Source organism: Molossus molossus, unplaced genomic scaffold (genome assembly GCF_014108415.1).
Source record: "Molossus molossus isolate mMolMol1 unplaced genomic scaffold, mMolMol1.p scaffold_m16_p_7, whole genome shotgun sequence".
Classification (NCBI taxonomy): Eukaryota; Metazoa; Chordata; class Mammalia; order Chiroptera; family Molossidae; genus Molossus; species Molossus molossus.
The window spans coordinates 91,271,359-91,292,237 of record NW_023425401.1 but is presented as its reverse complement, the minus strand read 5'-3'; the positions used below and the strand labels follow the sequence as shown (position 1 = coordinate 91,292,237).

The window sequence follows — 20,879 nt, the reverse complement described above, 5'->3', positions numbered from 1 at the left end:
CTTAGTAGCCCTCTGACTTTTCATCACTTTAGAGATAGAGACAGAAAGTAGAGAGGTAGAGACCACTAGCTAGAGCAACTATACCCATGTAGGTTGCTTGCTACATACTTCTTGTTTTGAAAGATAGTATTCAATATAGTGCTTTTATGGAAGGATAAAAATCATGAGCCTATTCAGGGGTAAATATGTGTTAAACTTCTGGAAACATTAAAAATTTCCATGAAAATCTATTCTACTTTTATGCAAGTACTTATCAATCATTATTGTGTTAACACAGTAATACATTCAATATTTAGTCGAAAATTGATGTAATTTAGCTATCATGACAATTTAAAAAGTGCAAAAAGAGATAAATCCAAACCAAAGTGCCTGCTATAGAACAATAAAAATGAACTACTACCACAAAAGCTAAGCCTTAAACCAACGGGGCATTTTTTTTTTTTTTTTAATTAACCTTTGGGCATTCCCTATATCTTATTTAAGCCAATATTTAGAACATTCTGTGAGGGAGCACTACTATCAGTGGATGAACTTGGCCAGGCATACTGAGAATAAGAAGAGCCTAGAATATAAAAATATTCAAGAAAAATTCTTACAAAAAGAAAAAGGTTTGAACAAAAAGAAGTAGCTGGAGATGTTGAGAAGAGGACAAAGAAAGAAAGGACAGAAGAGACCATTGATTCTGAAATTAGATCAAAGGTGACCAGGATGATTTAAGTACCCAACTGATATGTCTTAGTAACTACACTAAACATTTAAGAGCATTAGCACATTTTATCTTCACAACAGCCCTATGAGGAGTGAGATTATTATTTCTCAGACAAGAAAAAACAAAGGTCCAAGATTACACAGCTATCTAGTAGGAGTAGAGCTGAGGTTTTACCTCAGGTCTGCTCACCTCTAAAGCCTACTGTTAAAAAATGTCTACAGAACCTTAATATCCAATAATAACTTGCCTTAGACTTCATCTCAACATTATGCCAAGTGATCAAAGGTTTCCCACTCCTAAAGTTTAAAAAAATAACTAGCACTCAAAATGAATACCCCTCCCCCAAATAATAGCTATTATATTAGCATGAATAAATGATGGGTAATTCTACCAAATTTTCTTTTTTTTGTTTATTTATTTATTTATTTTTATCCTCACCCAAGGCCATTTTTCCATTTTTTGTTCAGATAGAGCGGGAGGGAGAGAGAGGAAGAGAGAGAGAGAGAAACATCGATGTGAAGGGACACATCGAGTGGCTGCCACCCGCACGACCAACCAGGGCCGGGGACAAACTGCAACTGAGGTGCGTGCCCTTAGCAGGAACCGAACCCGGGTCTCTCTGTACCGCAGGCCGACGCTCCAACCGCTGAGCCAAACCGGCCAGGGCCTACCCAATTTTCTAAACTTTTGAAAATGTTACTACAATTTTTATTATTATTATTTTAAAATTCAGTCAGTATAAACTGGAGCAAATCCCTGTTAAGGAGCATCACGATGGGGAACAGAAAAATCTATAAAAACTCCAGTCCTGTTTCCCTTTACCACGTGGTACTGTGCTGGCCACAGGCACTGTAAATAGAAAGGGGCTGAGAAGTGGCATATAAATGACACAGAATTTTTGCTATTGGTGACCACATCAAATGTCCCCTTCTCTCCTTATCACATCACCAGCACTATCCAAAGGAATGAAGATAGAATGCTCAAGGGAGGTCAGAAAGGCAAACAGAGAACTGATGTCCACATGACATCCTTTACAAGGTCCTACTGAAATGACAGATAAGACAGATGTGGACAAGAATAAAGCCCTAATGGTGTTAAGAAACAAGAATGTGTGTTAACAGCGTATCAGAAAGGGTGCACAAATCCTGAAAGACAGAAAGCAGATGGTATGAGATTGGTGGAGATTTGGAGGCACCTCAAAGACCTTTATCGACAAATACAAAGCACCACAGTGAGTAGGCTTTGGGGATATCTGAGGAATTGATCAGGAACACCATTCAAAAGAGCTGGGCTAGCCAGCCTCTCCCGGGTCCCTATGATGCCCACAGAGGTGCTAAGAGAAGAGCATTTTGACCCTTGGCAAAAACCCAAGAAAACTCTATCAGCAAGTACAGACATTTCTTTGATTACATACTTTTTATGTGTGTTCCTGAACAGTTCACATTCCCCCCAAAGAAACCACCTCTAAACAAACAGGGCTTGAAAGAAGAGCCAGGTCCTGGGTAGATCACTTATGCCCTATGAAACTTTTTAGCCTAAGGAACAGCAAAAATAACCTAGGGTCACAGTTAAATCTCTACTGGCAGAGTAGCCCTTAACCCTGGGGCTCTTATGCTTCCTCCTCATTTCAGGTGAGGTAGTAGAGGGCTTTGTTTCCAATAGAGACCATTTTAATTAAAACATAAAATTTGATCCAGGGTGTAGCCTTTCTTCATTAGCCCACTGTTCTAATGCAGGAGTGTCTTCACAACTTTGTCAACAGCACTTGCGGGTTGTGCTCAGCATAGTAGCAGAAAGCTATAAAGCAAAAAGCACAGCCCTGGCTGGTTTGGCTCAGCGGTTAGAGCGCTGGCCTGCGGTCTCAGTTCCCACTAAGGGCACGTATCTCGGTTGCAGTTTGTCCCCGGCCCTGGATGGGTAGTGCAGGTGGCAGCCACTTGATGTGTACCTTTCACGTCGATGTTTCTCTCTCTCCCTCCCACTCTATCTGAACAAAAAAAATGGAAAAATGTCCTCGGGTGAGGATTAAAAAAAAAAAGCAAAAAGCACAGAGGTTCTTGAAGCCACTAAAGCAGTCATGAGTTAAGCTACTGAAACAGATTTCTCAACTTTACATTTTCAGATTTTTCTTTAAGTCTTTGTATATGGCAAAAGCTCTCGCTTTAACTCTTATTGTTTCAATATTGTAGTGTATTTGGGAATGAAACCAACATGAATTCAACTTTATACCAATGAGATACCCCAAATTCCCAATGTCATATAAGATAATTATATGCAATACTTCAAAGGAATACATATTATAGAACAGAGGGCAGTGATTCCCTGGAGAAGGATCTTAGATGGAGTTTGTAGCCTGAAAGAAAAGCAGAGAAATTGCATTTGAGAGAGAAGCACATCACAGACCCTATCCCTGCCCCCCATCTGCCATGCCACCCAGGAAATACACTAAAGCTCTCTACCAGGTGAGGAAAACCCCCTTTGTCTTGACCATTTTAGTGGTCAAGATTTGCCTGCTTTCTCTATGTTCCAAATGCAAATACTTTCAGGCATCAGATAAGGAAGGCTGCCTCTAATACTTCCTGCTGCCAACTCTAACCTGGTCCTTCCTTCATAAATATAGATCAAGGTCCACAGAATACTTGAGAACTTATGAAATTAAAAAAATAATAAAATTAAAAAAATAAAGAATAATTAATCATGGGGGAAACAGACAATTCAATGAAAGAGGGTGATTTTTTAAAATTTTAAATAATAGCCCTGGCCGGTTTGGTTCAGCGGTTAGAACGTCGGCCTGTGGTCCTGAGAGACCCGGGTTCGGTTCCCGCTAAGGGTGCGTACCTCGGTTGCAGTTTGTCCCCGGCCCTGGTCGGTTGTGCGGGTGGCAGCCACTCGATGTGTCCCTTTCACGTCGATGTTTCTCTCTCTCTCTCTCTGTTCCTCTCTCTCCCTCCCACTCTACCTGAGCAAAAAATGGAAAAATGTCCTCCGGTGAGGATAAAAAAAAAAAAAAAAAAAAAATTAAAATTTTAAATAATATTATCAGAGCTATCAGAGAAAATACAGTATTCGGGATGCTATTAAACTAGAACACTTAAAGAAGAAAAAATTTAAATATAAGTGCTGAAATTAAAAATAAAGGAAAAGAATGAGCTAGAGTAAGAGAATAGTCTCTCTGTAAATTTCATGAGGGCACAAATCATTTCAGTTTTAGAATGACCAATATATTCCTGATGCCTAACACATAGGATGTGCTCAGTACATACCAGACATTCTATAAGTACTTCATAAATAAACTAACATAAGTAAATGAATGAGAGAGATGAAAAAGACCAGGAATGCATGAAAATGAGTCAGCATGCATGGCTGGCTGGCCAAGTGAGCAGGAAAACAATGAAGACATCTCTTTGAATAGAGAAGAAAAACTCAAAGGAGATCTTTTTTAAAAATGGAAGAGAAGTTAAAGATATGAAGCAAAATATACAATATATTAACAGAATTTCCAAAGTTAGAGGTAAAGAGAAAGAAGAAAAATAATTCAAGAAGTAACAAAAAAGAAAATCTTGAGTTGAAGACATGAGTGTTCAGATTAAAAAAGCAATTGAGTATAAAAAAAATAAAAACAAAAACCCACAAACCAATTAACAACAACAATAACAAAACCCACCAAGAAATATTTTAACATCATTTCAGGAAACCAAAAATAAACAGAAAATTTCCAGAGCCAGAAAAGCTTCTAGAGTAAAAAAGAATACAGTGGCAGCTCAGCTGCAGGTGAAAAAGTGCAAAAAAAAAAAAAGAGACACACACACAAAAATAATTAATTTGACATTTCTTTGGGGGTTTTATAACATAGGACTCTTTTTCTAGAGGTCTAATCACACCACCATGCTCTTGGTCCAACAGTAACACTTGCAGTTATAATTACAATGGGGGGTGGATTAAATTTTTAAGATTAACTTATAAGCAAAACTTAGAAGTCGAGTATGATGACTGAAGAGTAATGCAATAAATGATATAAATCTGATAACAGAACAAATATAACCTTTTTAAAAGGAGGGGGGAAAGTGTAAACATTCTAATTTCCTCATATTTTGCTATAAAATTAATCAGAATCAGAGTAACTGAATATTATAAAATTCCCTATCAGTAGAAGTAAAATAATATAACAAAATTAGTGTATAAAGGGTGTAAGTAATAATGCAAATCTTCAACAATACTTGTCTTTAATATAACCTAGTAAACAGATACTGTTTCGAGCTAAAACATTTTAAATCAGTAGTGTTACTTTATAAAGTTATAAGGATAACAATCCAAAAACGTGAAAAGCAGACGCTGTTCGGAAGTTGGCGTGGATGCCTCTGCCAGGTGAGGCCAGAGGAGTACGCAGTCCTTTAGGTTCCTGGGAGAACATGGAGCAGGATGGGAACCACAGCGAACTGTCAGGACTCAGAGCTCTATCAACAGTGAATGACCCAAGAGCTATAATGTGAGGCGGAAAAGGACAGAATGGGCTCCAGTGAGTAGTCACTTGAGCATTTCATTTTGTCTACTGAGAGGTTAAGTTACTGACTCATTAAAAAAAAAAAAGGATAGATTATCTTTCATTTGTATTTTAACCTGTTTCTGAGTGGTAAAGTCTCTAAAAGTCCCTGGGAAAACCTGAAGAGAAAAGAACCTTTGTAGGCACTGTTTAAATAAAGTCACTTGTGTTTATTAAAGCAAAAAAAAAAAAAATCTACATAAACAAGGTCCTGTGGGCAGCCAAGACAGTGAATACCCACAGGACTCTTGCTTGAGGCCTCAGCAACCAGAGCCCAGAACTGCTGGGAATTAGTCAAGAGAGCCTTACCACTCAACCATCTTTGCTCACCGCTCTATTCTCAGTGCCTGGCACATAGAGGATGACCAACAAACACTTGTGGAATGAATACACAGACAAATCTGCTTTTATAGTAGACAGCTTTAGAAGCAGCAACCTGTCCCTGTCTGGGCCCAGTCCTTCACTGAGCTACTCTGATGGCCCATGGAAATCAGAATGAATGGACAACATTTTTACTTTTTCGAACAGGGCCTCTAATTGAGATGATTTTGAACACACTTATCTGTATCTCTAAACATTCCAGAATGTCCCTCCCTTATGATGAGCTCCCCTTATTTGAAGAAAAGCCTCACTTTCCCTCAGGCACTCAATGTTATGTACTTTGGGAAACTGATGAAAGGGAGCTTCCAAAAGATCAGCTCAGAAAATACTAAGCCACCCACTGCTGACACTATACTCAATTGATATTGAAAAAAATAAAGGAAAGGGAAAGAGAGCACACATTGCTCAGCAAAGGATTCTGTGGAAGCATATGATCCAAGAGTTCCATTATGAAAAACTTAATTGACCTTCCATATAGACATGATGGTAACACAATAATCTGAAACCAAGAGGTGCTTGAAGAAATAAGACTAGGCTGCATGGGTAGACAGCCACAAAATATTGAATAAAAGAAAGCTCTGTCTGAAACTAATCAGTGTTACCAACTCCCACCCTGAACCCCTAGCAAAAGCCAAGTTCCTTCTTATGGTGCTTTATGGGACAAGTCTCTTAAAAGGATCCCTGTATACTTTAGCTAGCAGGAGACAAGTGCCGTTATACAACTAGCTCCTTCCAAGGTCCTAAAACTAAATGCCACAGAGGCTTCCAATGGCCTCAAAACGGTGGAGGGGCGTACTTCTACCACTCAACACAGCGGAAGTAGCATACTCATATAAATCAAGCTGCCTGAGATGCTCAGAAAACAATCTAAGGTACTCTTTTTAGAGGTGGGGTTGGTTAGGTGTTTATGATTTAGGGGTGGGAGGCACTTTATTCTGGTGTATTTTTTTTTCTTAAAAGCAGGTGGCGAGACCACTGAGTTTGATGAAATGTAACCAATAAATCTGTGGAGAAAAGAGTTGGTTACCACCCAGATCCTACCTCCTGGCGAAGCCAGTATCTCCCTACTTCCTCAGGAGCCAAAGGGTACTTTCAGAATGTTGTGGGCCACTCTGAGCAAGAACACTAGGCCAGGAAATAGGGTTTCAAACAGCCACTTATTTCCCATGCTTAGCTTGAAAGCTGTCTGATATTGGTATGTTTTAAGATTTGAAAACCCTAACAGATAGGAGTTTGGGCCTGACAGTGAAAGCCTTACAGCTACGGAACTCAAGCCAGAAAAGCTGGGGATTGCATGGCATGTACTCCCACTGTGCTGAGAAAAAGGAACTGGGATTATAAAAGGGTACTCTAGAAGGACACGACCTAACCTCGTGCTTCAGTCACTAATACAACAGCTGAGGAAAGAAGTATTCCTGCAAACTGGAACCAAAGAAAAAAGAAAAATGAAGTGTTATTTCTTATAAGTTTAAAAGTCTGTAATGTATAAATGTAATAAAGACAAGCTCTAGTTATGAAGACTCCAAAAAGACACAAAGGAAGTTCATAAAGATGGCTTTGAGTCTGCTGGAAGATAATCCTTAGAACAAAGAAGGTACTAAGATGTCCCAAGCCCAACCGAGCTTTGACAACATCTCTGCTAGCATAAGGCCCCAAACACCAACTGGCATCAAGGGAAACCGCAGTCAGTGGCTTGCATGGATCATGTTGGAGGAGCAGAGATGGGCAATGCAGGGAAACAGTGTATTGAAAAAACGTTTCAAAAAGCACTGTTACAAAACACCAATCACCTCAAAAAATACAACCATGTGCAGAAAACAAGCATTGTCTAACTGTTCCTAGTCCATAGTTCCATCTGTGGCATTCCCTTTCTCAAAATGGGCCATATCTATTGCCTCCTATTATTATGAAATGCTTCACATAATGGGAAGCACTGGGGAAATACCTCAGTGACACTATCTCTACTGGGTAATGTGACAATTTTCCAGGGATAGGGGTTGCGGTGGTGTTAATTATAAGTGTGTATGTGTGAGGCTTGCCCCTAAGTTATATATTTCAGGTGCCTCTCTATAAATGTGAAAAATTTTCTTTTAACACTTCTCTTTGAAAATGTGATATGCAGAAAGACATGAGCAATCAGTTAACAGATTATATAGGTTTGCCAAATTGGAGCTCAAAGTAATTGGGAAGTCCAGCACAAGTAAAGGTCACCCCAGAAAAATCTCACTTTTCAAGAAGGCTCTGGCAATAACGAAAGAACAAGATTTTAATCAGTGGAGCTAATTACATAGAAGACTAAATCACAAGAAGAGTTATTTAAGTGTCTTAAATACAATAAAAAGTAATTAACAGAAAGCGCCATCTTGACAGCTTCATGTCACAAATGGGGCCTAAGAGGATCAGCTAATTCCCAACCTGGGAGCCAGAGAATGAGAAACAACTCAAAGTTTGATCTTTTTATTTTTTATTTAAACTGTTTTGATTAGAAGATAACAACTCTTGCCAACTGCACAGTGCAGTTAATAAAAAAAAAGATTAATCTATGAGAGGAATGATGAACCTCATTTTCACTGATTCCCCAGAGGGCCAGTGATGGGAACTTGAAGACCGTGTCACCCCAGAGAGGCCTCCCAGAGATCCTGCGACTTGACTCCCTCCCATACATGAAGAGGAAAAACAGCAGGATTAGACTGAACCCTACTGAGGTTACAGACAATTCACACACTTGGGCACGTGAAATACATTTAAAACTCTGCTTTGAAATAACCCTGTAAAAACCTCCATCTCATCAGGCTCCTCTTTCTCATTCCCCAGGAATCAGTAGCTTGAGGAAGCTCTTCCAGAGTTAGAGAATCCCAGCTGACTCTCAAAAAACAGGATGCCATAAAGGCTGTATGTAGGTGGGTAATCCTACAGATGATGACAGACATAATTCAGATCGGATTGCTTCTTAACTCTACAGCATTTCCACAAGCTTGGACAAAGGCCTGCCATTGAAAGAGGCAATGCATTACTACAAAAGCACTCCCAAATAACCTTCCCTTAAGTGACCTTTACTTTCTATAACTCACTAAACCTACTGGCTAATGCTAGTTAGTAGTGATTGAGGGCCACTCTGACACACCTGTGCACTTCTGTTCCCATCTGTTGTACCATTTGTTTCTTTTTATATTTGAATATGTTTTTATTGATTTCAGAGAGAGAGGAAGGGAGAGAAACACATCGATATGAGAGAAGAACACTGATCAGCTGCCTCCTGTGCATGCCCCTCCTGGGGATGGAGCCTGCAACCTGGGCATGTACCCCGACCAGGAATCAAACCCGTGACCTCTCGGTTCATGGCATGATGATCAACCGACTGAGCCATTCTAACCAGGGCTGTATGAGTTGTTTCTGTCTCCAGATTTATGTATACTCATTGTATTTGTTATTTTAATTATGTAATTCATTAAACATTACATTAATAATTGAAAAATGGATTCTAAAAGGATGTGTATGAAAACAGATTAATACTTTAAAAAGGTTTAATAAGAAGAAATGGCTTTAAAAATGGCTACAAAATAAATATGAGCAAGAAAACTATAATAGATGAGAGAGGTATAAATCACAAAAATCTAGGGCTCCAAAATTAGTGTTTTTAAGTCCTCACACCAAAAAGGAAGTTATGCAATTCACCTGAATATCATAGTTGATCCATGCTGCCCATACATCAAAGATCTGGAAAGGCATGTATATTTCTGTGTTTGAAATGAAATTAAAATATCCGAAATAGGAGAAAAATTAAATACCCTTCTCTAGCCAAATGTTTTTGAATAACTAATCATTAAAGTAAGATGGCATACTTTTAGTATACCTTAATTCTGAATATAAGCTGAGTATTTGGACATTTTTATTATATATATCTTACCTCGACTTTTCTACAATATTTGGAATTGTTTAAGTATAGACAATTCAGGGGAAAAGTAAAAAACAAAATCAAGGCAAAGGAAAAAGAAAGAGAAGCTATGAGTGAAATTGGAATATAAAAAGCATGCTTCCAAGTACACTTTCTAGAGATGTACCGTCTTTGGCACTGAGCTTCCAATAATCAAACAAAAGAGGAAAATTATCAAAAACAAGTTTTTCCAATATTAATCAGATAAAAACAAACGCGTAACTCAAAAGAAGCATCTAAGTATTCCCTGTTAAGCTTTATAAAGGAACACTTTGCATTACAGTGAACAAATCATTGAAAAATTTACAGAACTCCTACCATATGCTGAACACTGAGACTACAACATGGAATAAAAGAGAGAAAAATCACTATCTTCAAGGAGGTTAATGTCTAGTGAGGGCTGGTCTCAACAATATGACTAATTCTGCCCAGCTGGTGTGGCTCAGTGGTTGAGTGTCGACACATGCACAAAGAGTTCACCAGTTCGATTCCCAGTCAGGGCACATGCCCAGGTTGTGGGCCTGATCCCCAGTGGGGAGCATGCAGGAGGCGGCCAGTCGATGTTCTCTCTCATCAATGTTTCTATCTCTCTCTCTCCCTCTCCTAAAATCAATAAAGAAAAAAATTTATAAAAAACAACAATATGACTAATTCTGTATTTCTCCCAATTGCAGCTGAGCAATTTACTCCAAAGTCTAGTTTAGTAGAAACAAAACTAAAAGGGAACTCTATGCTTCTTGAGTACCCTTCCAGGCTGGACTAATTCAAGGTAAATCATATTAAAAAAATATGTATATTTCTAACTATAAGAACCCAGAAATAGAAGATCAAGGTTATCATCCCTGGTAGAAACTTGAAGTACAGATACACATGATGTCAATTAAGATCAATCAATTACATTGTTAAATGGCCAAACTGATAAAAGGGTTGGTGTCTTCTTACCAAGAATCTAACCAAAATGTTGGCTGGAACAGAGTCACCTGACCTCTGCAAAAAGGCAGGCTAGCCTAAAGGAGTAATCTTGGTCAAAGCCAAGACAGTTGAAACCTCAAGATTTCATGGCATGGTCATGGCCACAAAACCCTACTCTGGAAAAACTTTACTCATTCATTCACTCATTCACTCACTCATTCATTCATTCATTCATTTGCCTGTCAAATTTAGCAGTGGGGGATTAGTGACATTAACTTTAGTAAGTTCTGATAACCCACTACTATCAGACCAGCTGGGAAAACTTTTAAACCAGTTATCTCAAATTCTCTTTTTTAAATCCCCATAGAACACTCGCAAAAACAAACAACAACAAAGAGAACACTCCCAGAAGAATTTTAAGCAGTGTAAATTTACTTTAAAAATACACCTCAGTGGGCCCAGCTGGTGTGGCTCAGTGGTTGAGCGTCCACCCGTGCACCAAGAGGTTGAAGGTTCGATTCCCGGTCAGGACATATGCCCAGGTTGTGGGTCAAATCCTCAGTTGGGGGCATGTAGGAGGCGGCCAATGGATGTTCTCTCTCATCAATGTTTCTATCTCTCTCTCCCTCTCCCTTCCTCTCTCTCTAAAATCAATAAAGGGAAAAAATACACCTCAGTAGTAACTAAACGAAAACAAAATCCACTCTAAAAGATTGTTAGTTAAACATCGGTGAAAGCCAGCTGCCAAAAATAAAGATGTTCATTTTTTTACTTTATTGATTTTAGAGGGAGGAAGGGAGAGGGAGAGAAAGATAGAAACATCAATGAGAGAGAACATCGACCGGCTGCCTCCTGCATGCCCCCCACTGGGTGTCAGGCCCACAACCTGGGCTTGTGCCCTGATCGGGAATTGAAATGGTGACCTCTTGGTACATGGGTCAACACTCAACCACTGAGCCACACCGGCCAGACATAACAATGTATATTTTTACAGTAGTGATGTTGTTTTTACCAGCAATTAGATAGGAGAAGCAGTTATCTACTGAGAGGATTCCTTGTTTGTCAGACAACATTTTAATATAGGGAATAATAACTTTCCAGCTCTCTATCGCAGGGAAGCTTGCATCAGGCTCCCTAAGAAGTGGTAATGAATTGATAATAAATACTGCTAGTTATACAGGTAGAATGACCAAAATATTTCCTACATTTTCCCATTTCAAAATTATTTTCTAATTTGTCAAGAAGCTGTTTCTAACAAAACATGGTAACAGTGATGGCAGTACTGAAGTAATGACATCAAAAGTCTATATTAAGTTCCTCTAGACAAAAATGAAGTCTCTGATTGTTATAGGCGTGGTAACAGTGGCTGAAAATACTTATTTCCAAATGTGGCAAGATGAAGGAAGGGAAAGGTTCCTGTTTGCTAGGAGAACTTCTGGAAGGAAAATTAGCTGCAAGATGCTCTTTTCTTTCAGAGGTGTTTCTCCTAAGGGGTTTCATTGTACTTTCAATAAGACAATCCCCATTTTGATGAGAAACCTATTGTTTTCTTCCCTTCCATCATACTCCCTTAAAAGAACAGAAAAATACCAGTTTGGTAACAAACAGCACTTAAGATTGTTAAATAGAGAAGGAAGCAATTAACATGCTGGTATATTTTATACAGAGTAAGAATTGCTACTGGGGACTGACTGACTGTTTTAATATTTATTGTGGAAGCAAGAACCAGCAGGCTTCCTCCTTCCCCATCAGACACCTCCCTTCAAAGACTGTTCATCAATCAAGCTCTCAAGAGACTTTGGAGTAGAACCAGGGGACAGTCAGCACAGTATAAGGGGAAGACCCTGTCATCTACTGATTACATACACCTACACAAAGAGAATGTCCAATTAACCTCTCTGCTTCTTCTCTCTTTTTTTGGAGGGGGTCTATAATTGAACTTCCTTAACTAATATGCAGAGAATCTTTCTAACTACTTTTGGACAGTACCTGAGGCCTGATTGACACTCAATAAATGGCATTATTAATAGTAATAATGTGTGCTACACAGTGCCAAGTACACAGAGCCCAATAAATCTTAAATAACAATAACAATGAAGTATATGATTAGCTAGTGAGTGATTAAAAAGTACTTTGCAAACATAAAGTGCTACACAGGCACATAACAATCATAAATCACTACGTTAAGAGTAACAGAAAGCAATGAGGGTGAAAGGAAGGAGAGATGTGAATAAGGAGAGAACTCTGTTAGGCTGAGCACTCACATTCCCCCGATAGTGACAGTGGCACAGGTCCGCTCTGAAAAGGCAGGCACCGTCTCTGTGGCTGGGCTGGCTGGTCTGATGTAGTCTACAGTCACATTCACCTGAAAACGAAGAATCAAGGAAGTTCAAGTTGGGAGTTTGCAACACATCTCACTAATAGCTATTTGTGTCTGGACAATTGTGAAATTTCACCTCATTCACAGTTTGATTTTCTGGATCTAAGATTTTAAAAAACAACAATTGAAAGATAGTTCAGCCACACACTGGTCAAAAACATCTGCACAAAAGCCACATCTGATAAAAGACTGTTATCTAAAATATACCAAAAACTCTTAAATCTCAACGATAAGAACATGAACAACCCAATTTTAAAATAGGCAAAAAAAACCTGGACAGCTCACCCAAAAAGACTTTGAGATGGCAAATAAGTATATGTAAAGATGCTCCACATTATATGTCATTGGAGAAAGGCAAGTCAGAATGGCTAAAATCCAGAACACTGACAACAAAAAATGCTGGTGAGGATGTGGAACAGGGATTCTCACTCATTGTTAGTAGGAATGCAAAATAGCACAGCCACTCTGAGACAGTTTGGTGGTTTTGTACAAAAGTAAACATACTTTTACCATACTTTCCAGCAGCTGAAATCTAATAACCACACAAAAACCTGCATATAGATGTTTATAGTAGCTGCATATACATAACTGCCAAAACCTGGAAGCAACCAACATGTCTTTCAGCAGCTTCGGTGGTCCATGAAGTCAAAGAAATGTTAGTCAGTGCTTAAAAAAAAAAAGAGAGAGAGCTATCAAACCATGAAAAGACACAAAGGAAATACATAAGAGGAAGAAGCTAACCAAAAAGCTGTATACTGTTTAATTCCAACTATGACATTCTGGAAAAGGCAAAACTATGAAGAAAGTAAAAGGATCAGTTGTTGTCATGGGCTAGGGGGACAAGACAGGGATGAACAGGCACAGCAGAGAACTCCTATAGCAGTGAAACTATTCTGTATGCTGCTACAATGATGGATGCATGTCATTACACATTTGCCCAAACCCACAAAAAGTACACCACCGAGAGTTAACGTTAAGGTAAACTACAGGTTCATCAGTCATAACAAATGTACCACTCTGGTGGGGGGGGGGTGGTGTGTGACAGTAAGTAGGTGGGGGGCAATGACTATACTTTCTGTTCAATTTTTCTGTGAACTTAAAGCTGCTCTAAAAAATATATAGTTTAAAAATAAAAAGGTGACTGATAGCAAAAGAGAGGCAAATGGCTGAACATGTGAGGCCCCACAGAAATCACACTTGGCAGAGCAGCGGACTGCAGCATCCCTACAGGATTCCTACATATTATGGTAAAGCAGTTCTTTAACCTTCAGACTTCTCTGAAAACACTTTTTAAAAAATATGAAATGCCTCTACAGAAAAAACTGCATGTAATTTCAGTCTGCCATAAATTCTCAAGGACCAAGTTAAGAACCAGCAAGAAGAACAAACAAGCCCTGGCCCATGTGGCTCAGTGGCTAGAGCATTGGCCTGCGGACCAAACGGTCACGGGTTCAATTCTCCGCCAAGGGCACGTAGCAGGTTGCAGGTTCAATCCCTGGCTCCGGTCAGGGCTCATTCAGGAGGCAACCAATTGATGCCCCCCACCCCTTTCCTTCACCTCTACAATTCAATGGAAAAAATATCGCAAGTGAGGTAACAACAACAACAAAAAGAGTATTAAAAAAAAGAACAACAAACAAGATGACAATCACAAAGATGCTTGGGACTGGTTTGACAGTATGTGAGTCAAAAACGACATAGCTAACTACACCCAATACCAACAAAGTTGTTGGAGTTAGGTAGTTTTGAAGACAACAAAGATAGAATGGACAGAAGAATCTTTATGTTTTGAATTAAGAAAGGATATGTATACAAATATATTAGGAAGTTAGGAGCCTAAAAATAAGAAAGCTGCTTACTCCTAGTATATACCAACTATATGGATTATGAACACATTGAGCAATGCTTTTTCTTTATGAAACCTTTTAAGATAAATGTGTTTAAGTGTCAAAAGAAATAAGTACGTGACATCCCTTAGCAAACATTCAGGGTCTATTTTATAATTAAGGTATATGCTTGGCTTGGGTCATAGCCAAGGTTTCATTACCTGTACAGAAGAGACGCATTGGGTTAACCAGTGGTTCTCAACCTATCTAATGCCGCGACCCTTTAATACAGTTTCTCATGTTGTGGTGACCCCCAACCATAAAATTATTTTCATTGCTACTTCATAACTCTAATTTTGCCACTGTTATGTCTTAGGCAACCCCTGTGAAAGGGTCATCACCCTCAAAGGGGTCGCGACCCACAGGTTGAGAACCGCTGGTTAAGCAGCCTGAAGCCAGCCCCACAGAATGAAAGTACAGAATTCCATTTTTTAAACATGTCTTTAGTTCCAACTGATCAGGTTAAAGGCAGTCTACACAAGTTCAGCCACAGTGCTGGTGAGTACCATTAAAATCTTTCAAACTGTCTGTTCTTCAAAAAGTCATTTTAAAACAAATATGGAAATTTTGGAAAGGACAGCTGCCTCGAAACTCCAACTATCAAATCACTCACTTGAACACTCCATCTAACCACGTTTCAAAAGCAACAAAGAGCCATGCCAGAGAGAAAGCCAATTAAGAGTTAAGGGTAAAAGGTACTGTCAAGCCCTGGCCAGTTTGGCTCGGTGGTTAGAGCATTGGCCTGCGGTCTGGAGAGACCCGGGTTCGGTTCCTGCTAAGGGCACATATCTCTGTTGCAGTTTGTCCCCGGCCCTGGCTGGGTTGTGTAGGTGGCAACCACTCGATGTGTCCCTTTCACGTCGATATTTCTCTCTCTCTCTCTCTCCCTCCCACTCTATCTGAACAAAAAATGGAAAAATGCCCTTGGGTGAGGATTAAAAAAAAAAAGGTACTGTCATAACACAGCAACACAGGAAAGAGGACAATATAAAATGACTTCTACAGGCCGCTGTCTACACTGAAATTATTGCTCAGTCTTATCAACGTGTCTAAAGCTAAGGAGATAGGTACACGTGAGGAACATGATCAGACTGGGGTGAGGATGAGGTTGAACAACTTGTACCTTCAACAAAGTGGTTTTAATAGTCTCCTTGTGTGTAGCTAGCCAGAGTTAGTACAGGTCAAAGACAGGGCAAGGAACAGGAGGGTTACATACACAGAGGCATGGCTAACTCAAACCCTGCCGAGGGGAAGAAGGTCCCTCTATGCTCTCTACACGGATACAGATGGTTTTCCTCTGGCAAGGCCCTAAAACAAACCTACAGAAGCAGAAGGAGGGCCAGGAGTACACTTGGCTGTCTGCAGGAGTCCTGGCAATATCACACGGGAAATCAGCAGTGTACAGAAGCTGACTCAAGGGTGCCCACACCATGGAATGTAAAGTAACTCAGGGGCATTCAAAAACGGCATAGCCACAGTGTATGGTCTAATTTGGAACATTTGGTGGGAAGTCAAAAAATATGCAGAGAAGTGGAAAGAGGTCCACATATCCTTTCACTCAATCCATCCAACAAGGTCAAGCCCTCAATTCTATTACCACAGGAAAGAAATTCATCCCTGCTTAAAAATAAACTAAGTGAATCTCAAGGTTATTTTGCACCTACCAATGCCAAGCCTCCTCCTCAGCAGACAAGAGTGGAGAGCAGCTCTTCAGAGCCAAACACACTGCACAGAGACACATTAGCTCTCTACCCAGAAGGAATGCCTACTCATCAAGAAGGTCACTTGGGTGGTAGTGGTGGCCATGGTGGGCTAATGATAACAAATAAAAATGAGCAAGCATTTCATCTTCCAGTCCAGATGACCAAAAGACATATTATCCCAAAACACGTCTCTCAGGGATATCAATGGGATAAGAAAAAAAAGTCTTTCATTTTCAATAACCAAAAGAACCAAAAGCTACATTTACCTGCCAATTAATTTTTTCCTCTATCTAGAGAATGAGAACTGAAAATAAGTAGGAGATTAAAGAGTTCACTGGAGAAGCATCATTATTAAAGAAAATCTCAAATACAAACGAGGTACTGAGAATAGCCCACAGTCAAGACACACACCTGCAGGCAGCTATGACAAATCAGGAATTAAAGTCAACATGCTATTAGCCTTTATGTCCCTCTCCTGTGGATTCTGAGATCTGTTCCCCTGCCCTGGAGATTTTCCAACGAGTGATACTCATCACTGACTTTTCAATCAGTTGAAAAAGAAACACAGTTTAAACAGTTTCAGTGAAAGCAACTGCAAATATTAGCAACATTTTCATCTGAATGAATGAATAACTTGAATTTTGTGGCTGTGGGTAAGGACATATGGAATAGCATGAGTTAAGGAGAAGTAATAGGATAATGCAGATGCGTCCCCATTTTTCAAAACAAAAGTATTCCTGGAATGTTTGGTGTACAAGTATGTATTTTACAAGCACATGACACAAAGCAGGGCCTGGTCCCTCTACAGCAATGACAAGGAGCCATGGGCTCCTGCTTGGTCCCACCTGTCATTCTCTTACAAAGGAGTCCCATCACATCTTTGTTCTCCCTTTTTCTTCACCTGGAAAATGAGCACACTAGACTAGAACTTTAGAGTATCATTGAACTCTAGAATTCTAAAAAACAATTTGGCTAAAAATGGTGGACTTCATAGTGTTTTCTTGGAACTTTGTCATAACGAAGATAGGCTGAGCCTCTCTTAAGATGGATGGAAATGTTCTTCAGTTATATTTTCTGAGTCTCTCCTAGGTAAGATTCAAGTTTCTCTTCAGGCACTCTCCAAACCATGTGCCAGTCAATGCCAGTCCATGGCAGGAACCTGGAGAACAAGATGATCCACTCTACATGTGAGAAACCCAGCTCTTTATAAACCAGACCCCAGCAACAATTCGGAGAGTCATACTCTCTGTTCGTGTGCTCCCTTGGTGCATCAAGCTCCCTCCCTTTCTTCTTTCTCTCCATCTTGCTTACACTAAACTTTCTTTTTATGTTGTGCCTGATTTCCATCCTGAAGGGAGGCGGTGCAAGAACACTATCTCTGGTGACAATTCCTACCTTACATTTACTGCAATAAACTGGAATACATAGACTATAAGCTCCAGGAGAGGGAAGGAGGGAAGACCGTCTTTTTTTTTCCCATTTATCTTGAGATAGACCAGGAAGGAGCGAGAAAGGAAGAGAGCGAGAGAAACATCGATGTGAGAGAGACACATGGACTGGTTGCCGCCCACACAACCCCAACCAGAGCCTGGGACAAATTGCCACCAAGGTACGTGCCCTTAGCGGGAACCGAACCCGGGACTCTCTGGTCCATGGGCTAACTCTCTAACTGCTGAGCCAAACCAGCCGTGGGAGACCATGTCTTTTATTCACTGAAATTGTTGTCGCAGGGCCTGTACAGTATAAGAGTATACAGAAAATGTTTGTTTCATGAACAGACATACATAATCAGAAACCCTTTCAGACAAAATTCTGAAGGATACTTTTGAAATGAGGAGGTTAGGCATTTTAAGACCATTTTATCAAGTTGTTGACCATGCTGTTGTTTTATATAACAAAAGTATATTAATTTAAAGCATGAGGAAGGGAGGAGTATTTTGAAATTGGAATAAAGCTTTAATCAAAGCCATTCCTATATATATTAAGCAAGCAAAATATATATCATTTCCCACATTGTTTGTTTTTCAGAGAGGTTCTCAAAGAAAAGAAAAGGTAGCAGGCAATCTAATTCATCTTTGGTCCATTAGATTGTAGAGTTTTCCTTAAAAGCAATTTCAAGGACCCTTCAGAGGAACTAAGATGAGAATTTAGAATTGGATTTATGTCTCAATCACTTATAAAGACTGGAAGCAGTTTAATACAAAAGAATAGCTTGTATATGACCCGTCACTCAAGACAGAATTTGCAGGTAGTTATGGAAAGCCTCTGTGCATCCCAGATTCAGAAAAGACATCATCTGTGCAAGTGCGGTGAACGCAGTCAGGAGACAAAAGTAGAACGAAATATTTCACACGACGGAGCATGAACTCTGGAGCTGCTAAACTGAAGGGCTTCATTCCCAGCAATTCTGCATATAAGCTGTGTAAACTTGGATAAGTTATTTAACTTCTCTGTGCTTCAGTTTAACATGGATAACTCTGCCTATAGTGCTGTTTTAAGAAGAAATGTATTAATATACATGAGGCATTTAGAGCAGGGCCTGACTCATGTTAAGCTCCATGAGTCAGTTATTTTTAGATAAATATATACAGATTGTCTTAAAGGAGAGCTTAGCACAAAGTAAGTGCTAAATAAGTATCCACAAGATAAAGAAATGAAGATGCCTAGACACATATATGCATAAATAAGATGAATGATGACTTAAATCATTAGACTACTGAAATCATACGGCAGAAAGACTCAAATACACTTTTTTCCTTAAGGAGACACAGCAAACTGGAATATATACCTCATATATATTCACTCCAACTTAGAGATAAATAGAACTTAGTTTAAAGAATGATATACTATTTAAGATTTTTTATGTATTTTCCAGATTAACTTTGCAGGTACCAGTTACTGGAGATTTTATTTATTAAATATAATTGAAGTAGAGGGTAAGGAATCACCTCAATTAATAGGTTGACTGAAGATATTTTGGGAGGATACTCTTTGCCTTAAAAAATTAGGAAGACAATGAACAAAGAGAGACAAAGTTTCTAATTTGTTTTGAACATAATAAGATCTTCCATAATACTCTTTAATATTTAGTTTATGAATTCTCATTCTTTTCCTGCTAAAAAGCATCTTAAATATTCTAAAAATATGTCATCTATTTTTTTCAATTTTGAAATCACCCATTCATTAGATATAGGATGAGCTTCAAAACAAATTGCTAAGGAGGCTCATGGTCTTGCTTTTGGATACACATTCAGCTTACCTCCCAGCTAAGCAGCAAGCACTTAAGGGGCTGGCTACTCAACACAAAGGATGTCAAGCTTGCCTCCTCCTAGGTAGCACAGTGTAACAAGAAGCAATGAGAGCAACATATGTACACTTACCTAATTCTAATAGCACCATTTCAAAAGGAAAAATAAATAGATGTTATTTTTTAAAGGTTTTTTTTTTCTTTATTGATTTGAGAGAGAGAGAGGAAGGAAGAGGGAGAGAGAGATAGAAACACTGATGAGAGAGAACATCAATTGGTCACCTCCTGCATGCCCTCTCTCTGGGGATTTGGCCCACAACCTGGGCATTTGCCCTGACCAGGAAATGAACCAGCAACCTCTTGGTGCAGGGGCGAATGCTCAACCACTGAGCCACACCAGCCGGGCAGATCAAGTTTTTTTTTTATATATATATACTTATTTAGCTCGATATATCTAAAACATTACCATATCAAGATATAAACAATAAAAAATAAGTATTGAAATTATTTTTCTTTCTCTAATATGAAGTCTTTGAAGTCCAGTGTGTATTTTGCATGTACAGCACACCTCAATTTCAACCAGGCACATTTCAGGTGCTCGACTGCGTGTGCCTAGACTATCTGTTCTAAGTCCCATTTTTCTATTATATGATCCTAGCTTTTGTGGTTCTAACTTTCTCTATTTTCTCCTGGAAACTTTTGTTATCTTCTATTTTGTGAATCCTTGTAAACATTCCTAAACCACATATGAAAAAAACTATGGCATGTAAAACCAGGTATAAAATTTTATCCTTCATTTTATTTTAAGTATCTATTACTTGACTAGTCTAGAAAGATAGGCCTTTACTTTTTCAGTTTCAAAAAAGAATTTTGGGTGACAGAATAAATTTGTAAAAATGAAAAAAAATTTCTAATTTATAACTACCATTTTAAAGTATACTTGTTCCATAGTTTGATAAACATTTCAGAAACTTCTATCAATTCAATGGCTATATTTTATTTATCCTGGATTTACTGGAACAATTCTAGAATGCTTTATCTTATCGACTGAAATATATTCTAATGGATTGATAATGACTAGAAATTCAGGTTAAAGACATATGTTGTTGTAGTTATAAATATTGCTTCTGAGTATTGATATTAGAAAGAAAATGGGCAATTGGTAGATATGAACTATTTATTTTTAT

General features: G+C 38.9%; 1 protein-coding gene across 2 annotated transcripts in view; it reads right to left on the bottom strand.

Moving 5' to 3' along the window:
• The window catches only part of SND1 (staphylococcal nuclease and tudor domain containing 1), a 475,051-nt gene that overhangs the window by 237,759 nt on the left and 216,413 nt on the right, over positions 1 to 20,879 (bottom strand). For both annotated transcript variants that reach the window (XM_036247541.1, XM_036247542.1), the window contains exon 12: positions 12,741 to 12,841. In XM_036247541.1, coding sequence (XP_036103434.1) covers positions 12,741 to 12,841 — 101 coding nt within the window. The remainder of the gene's footprint in view (positions 1 to 12,740; positions 12,842 to 20,879) is intronic.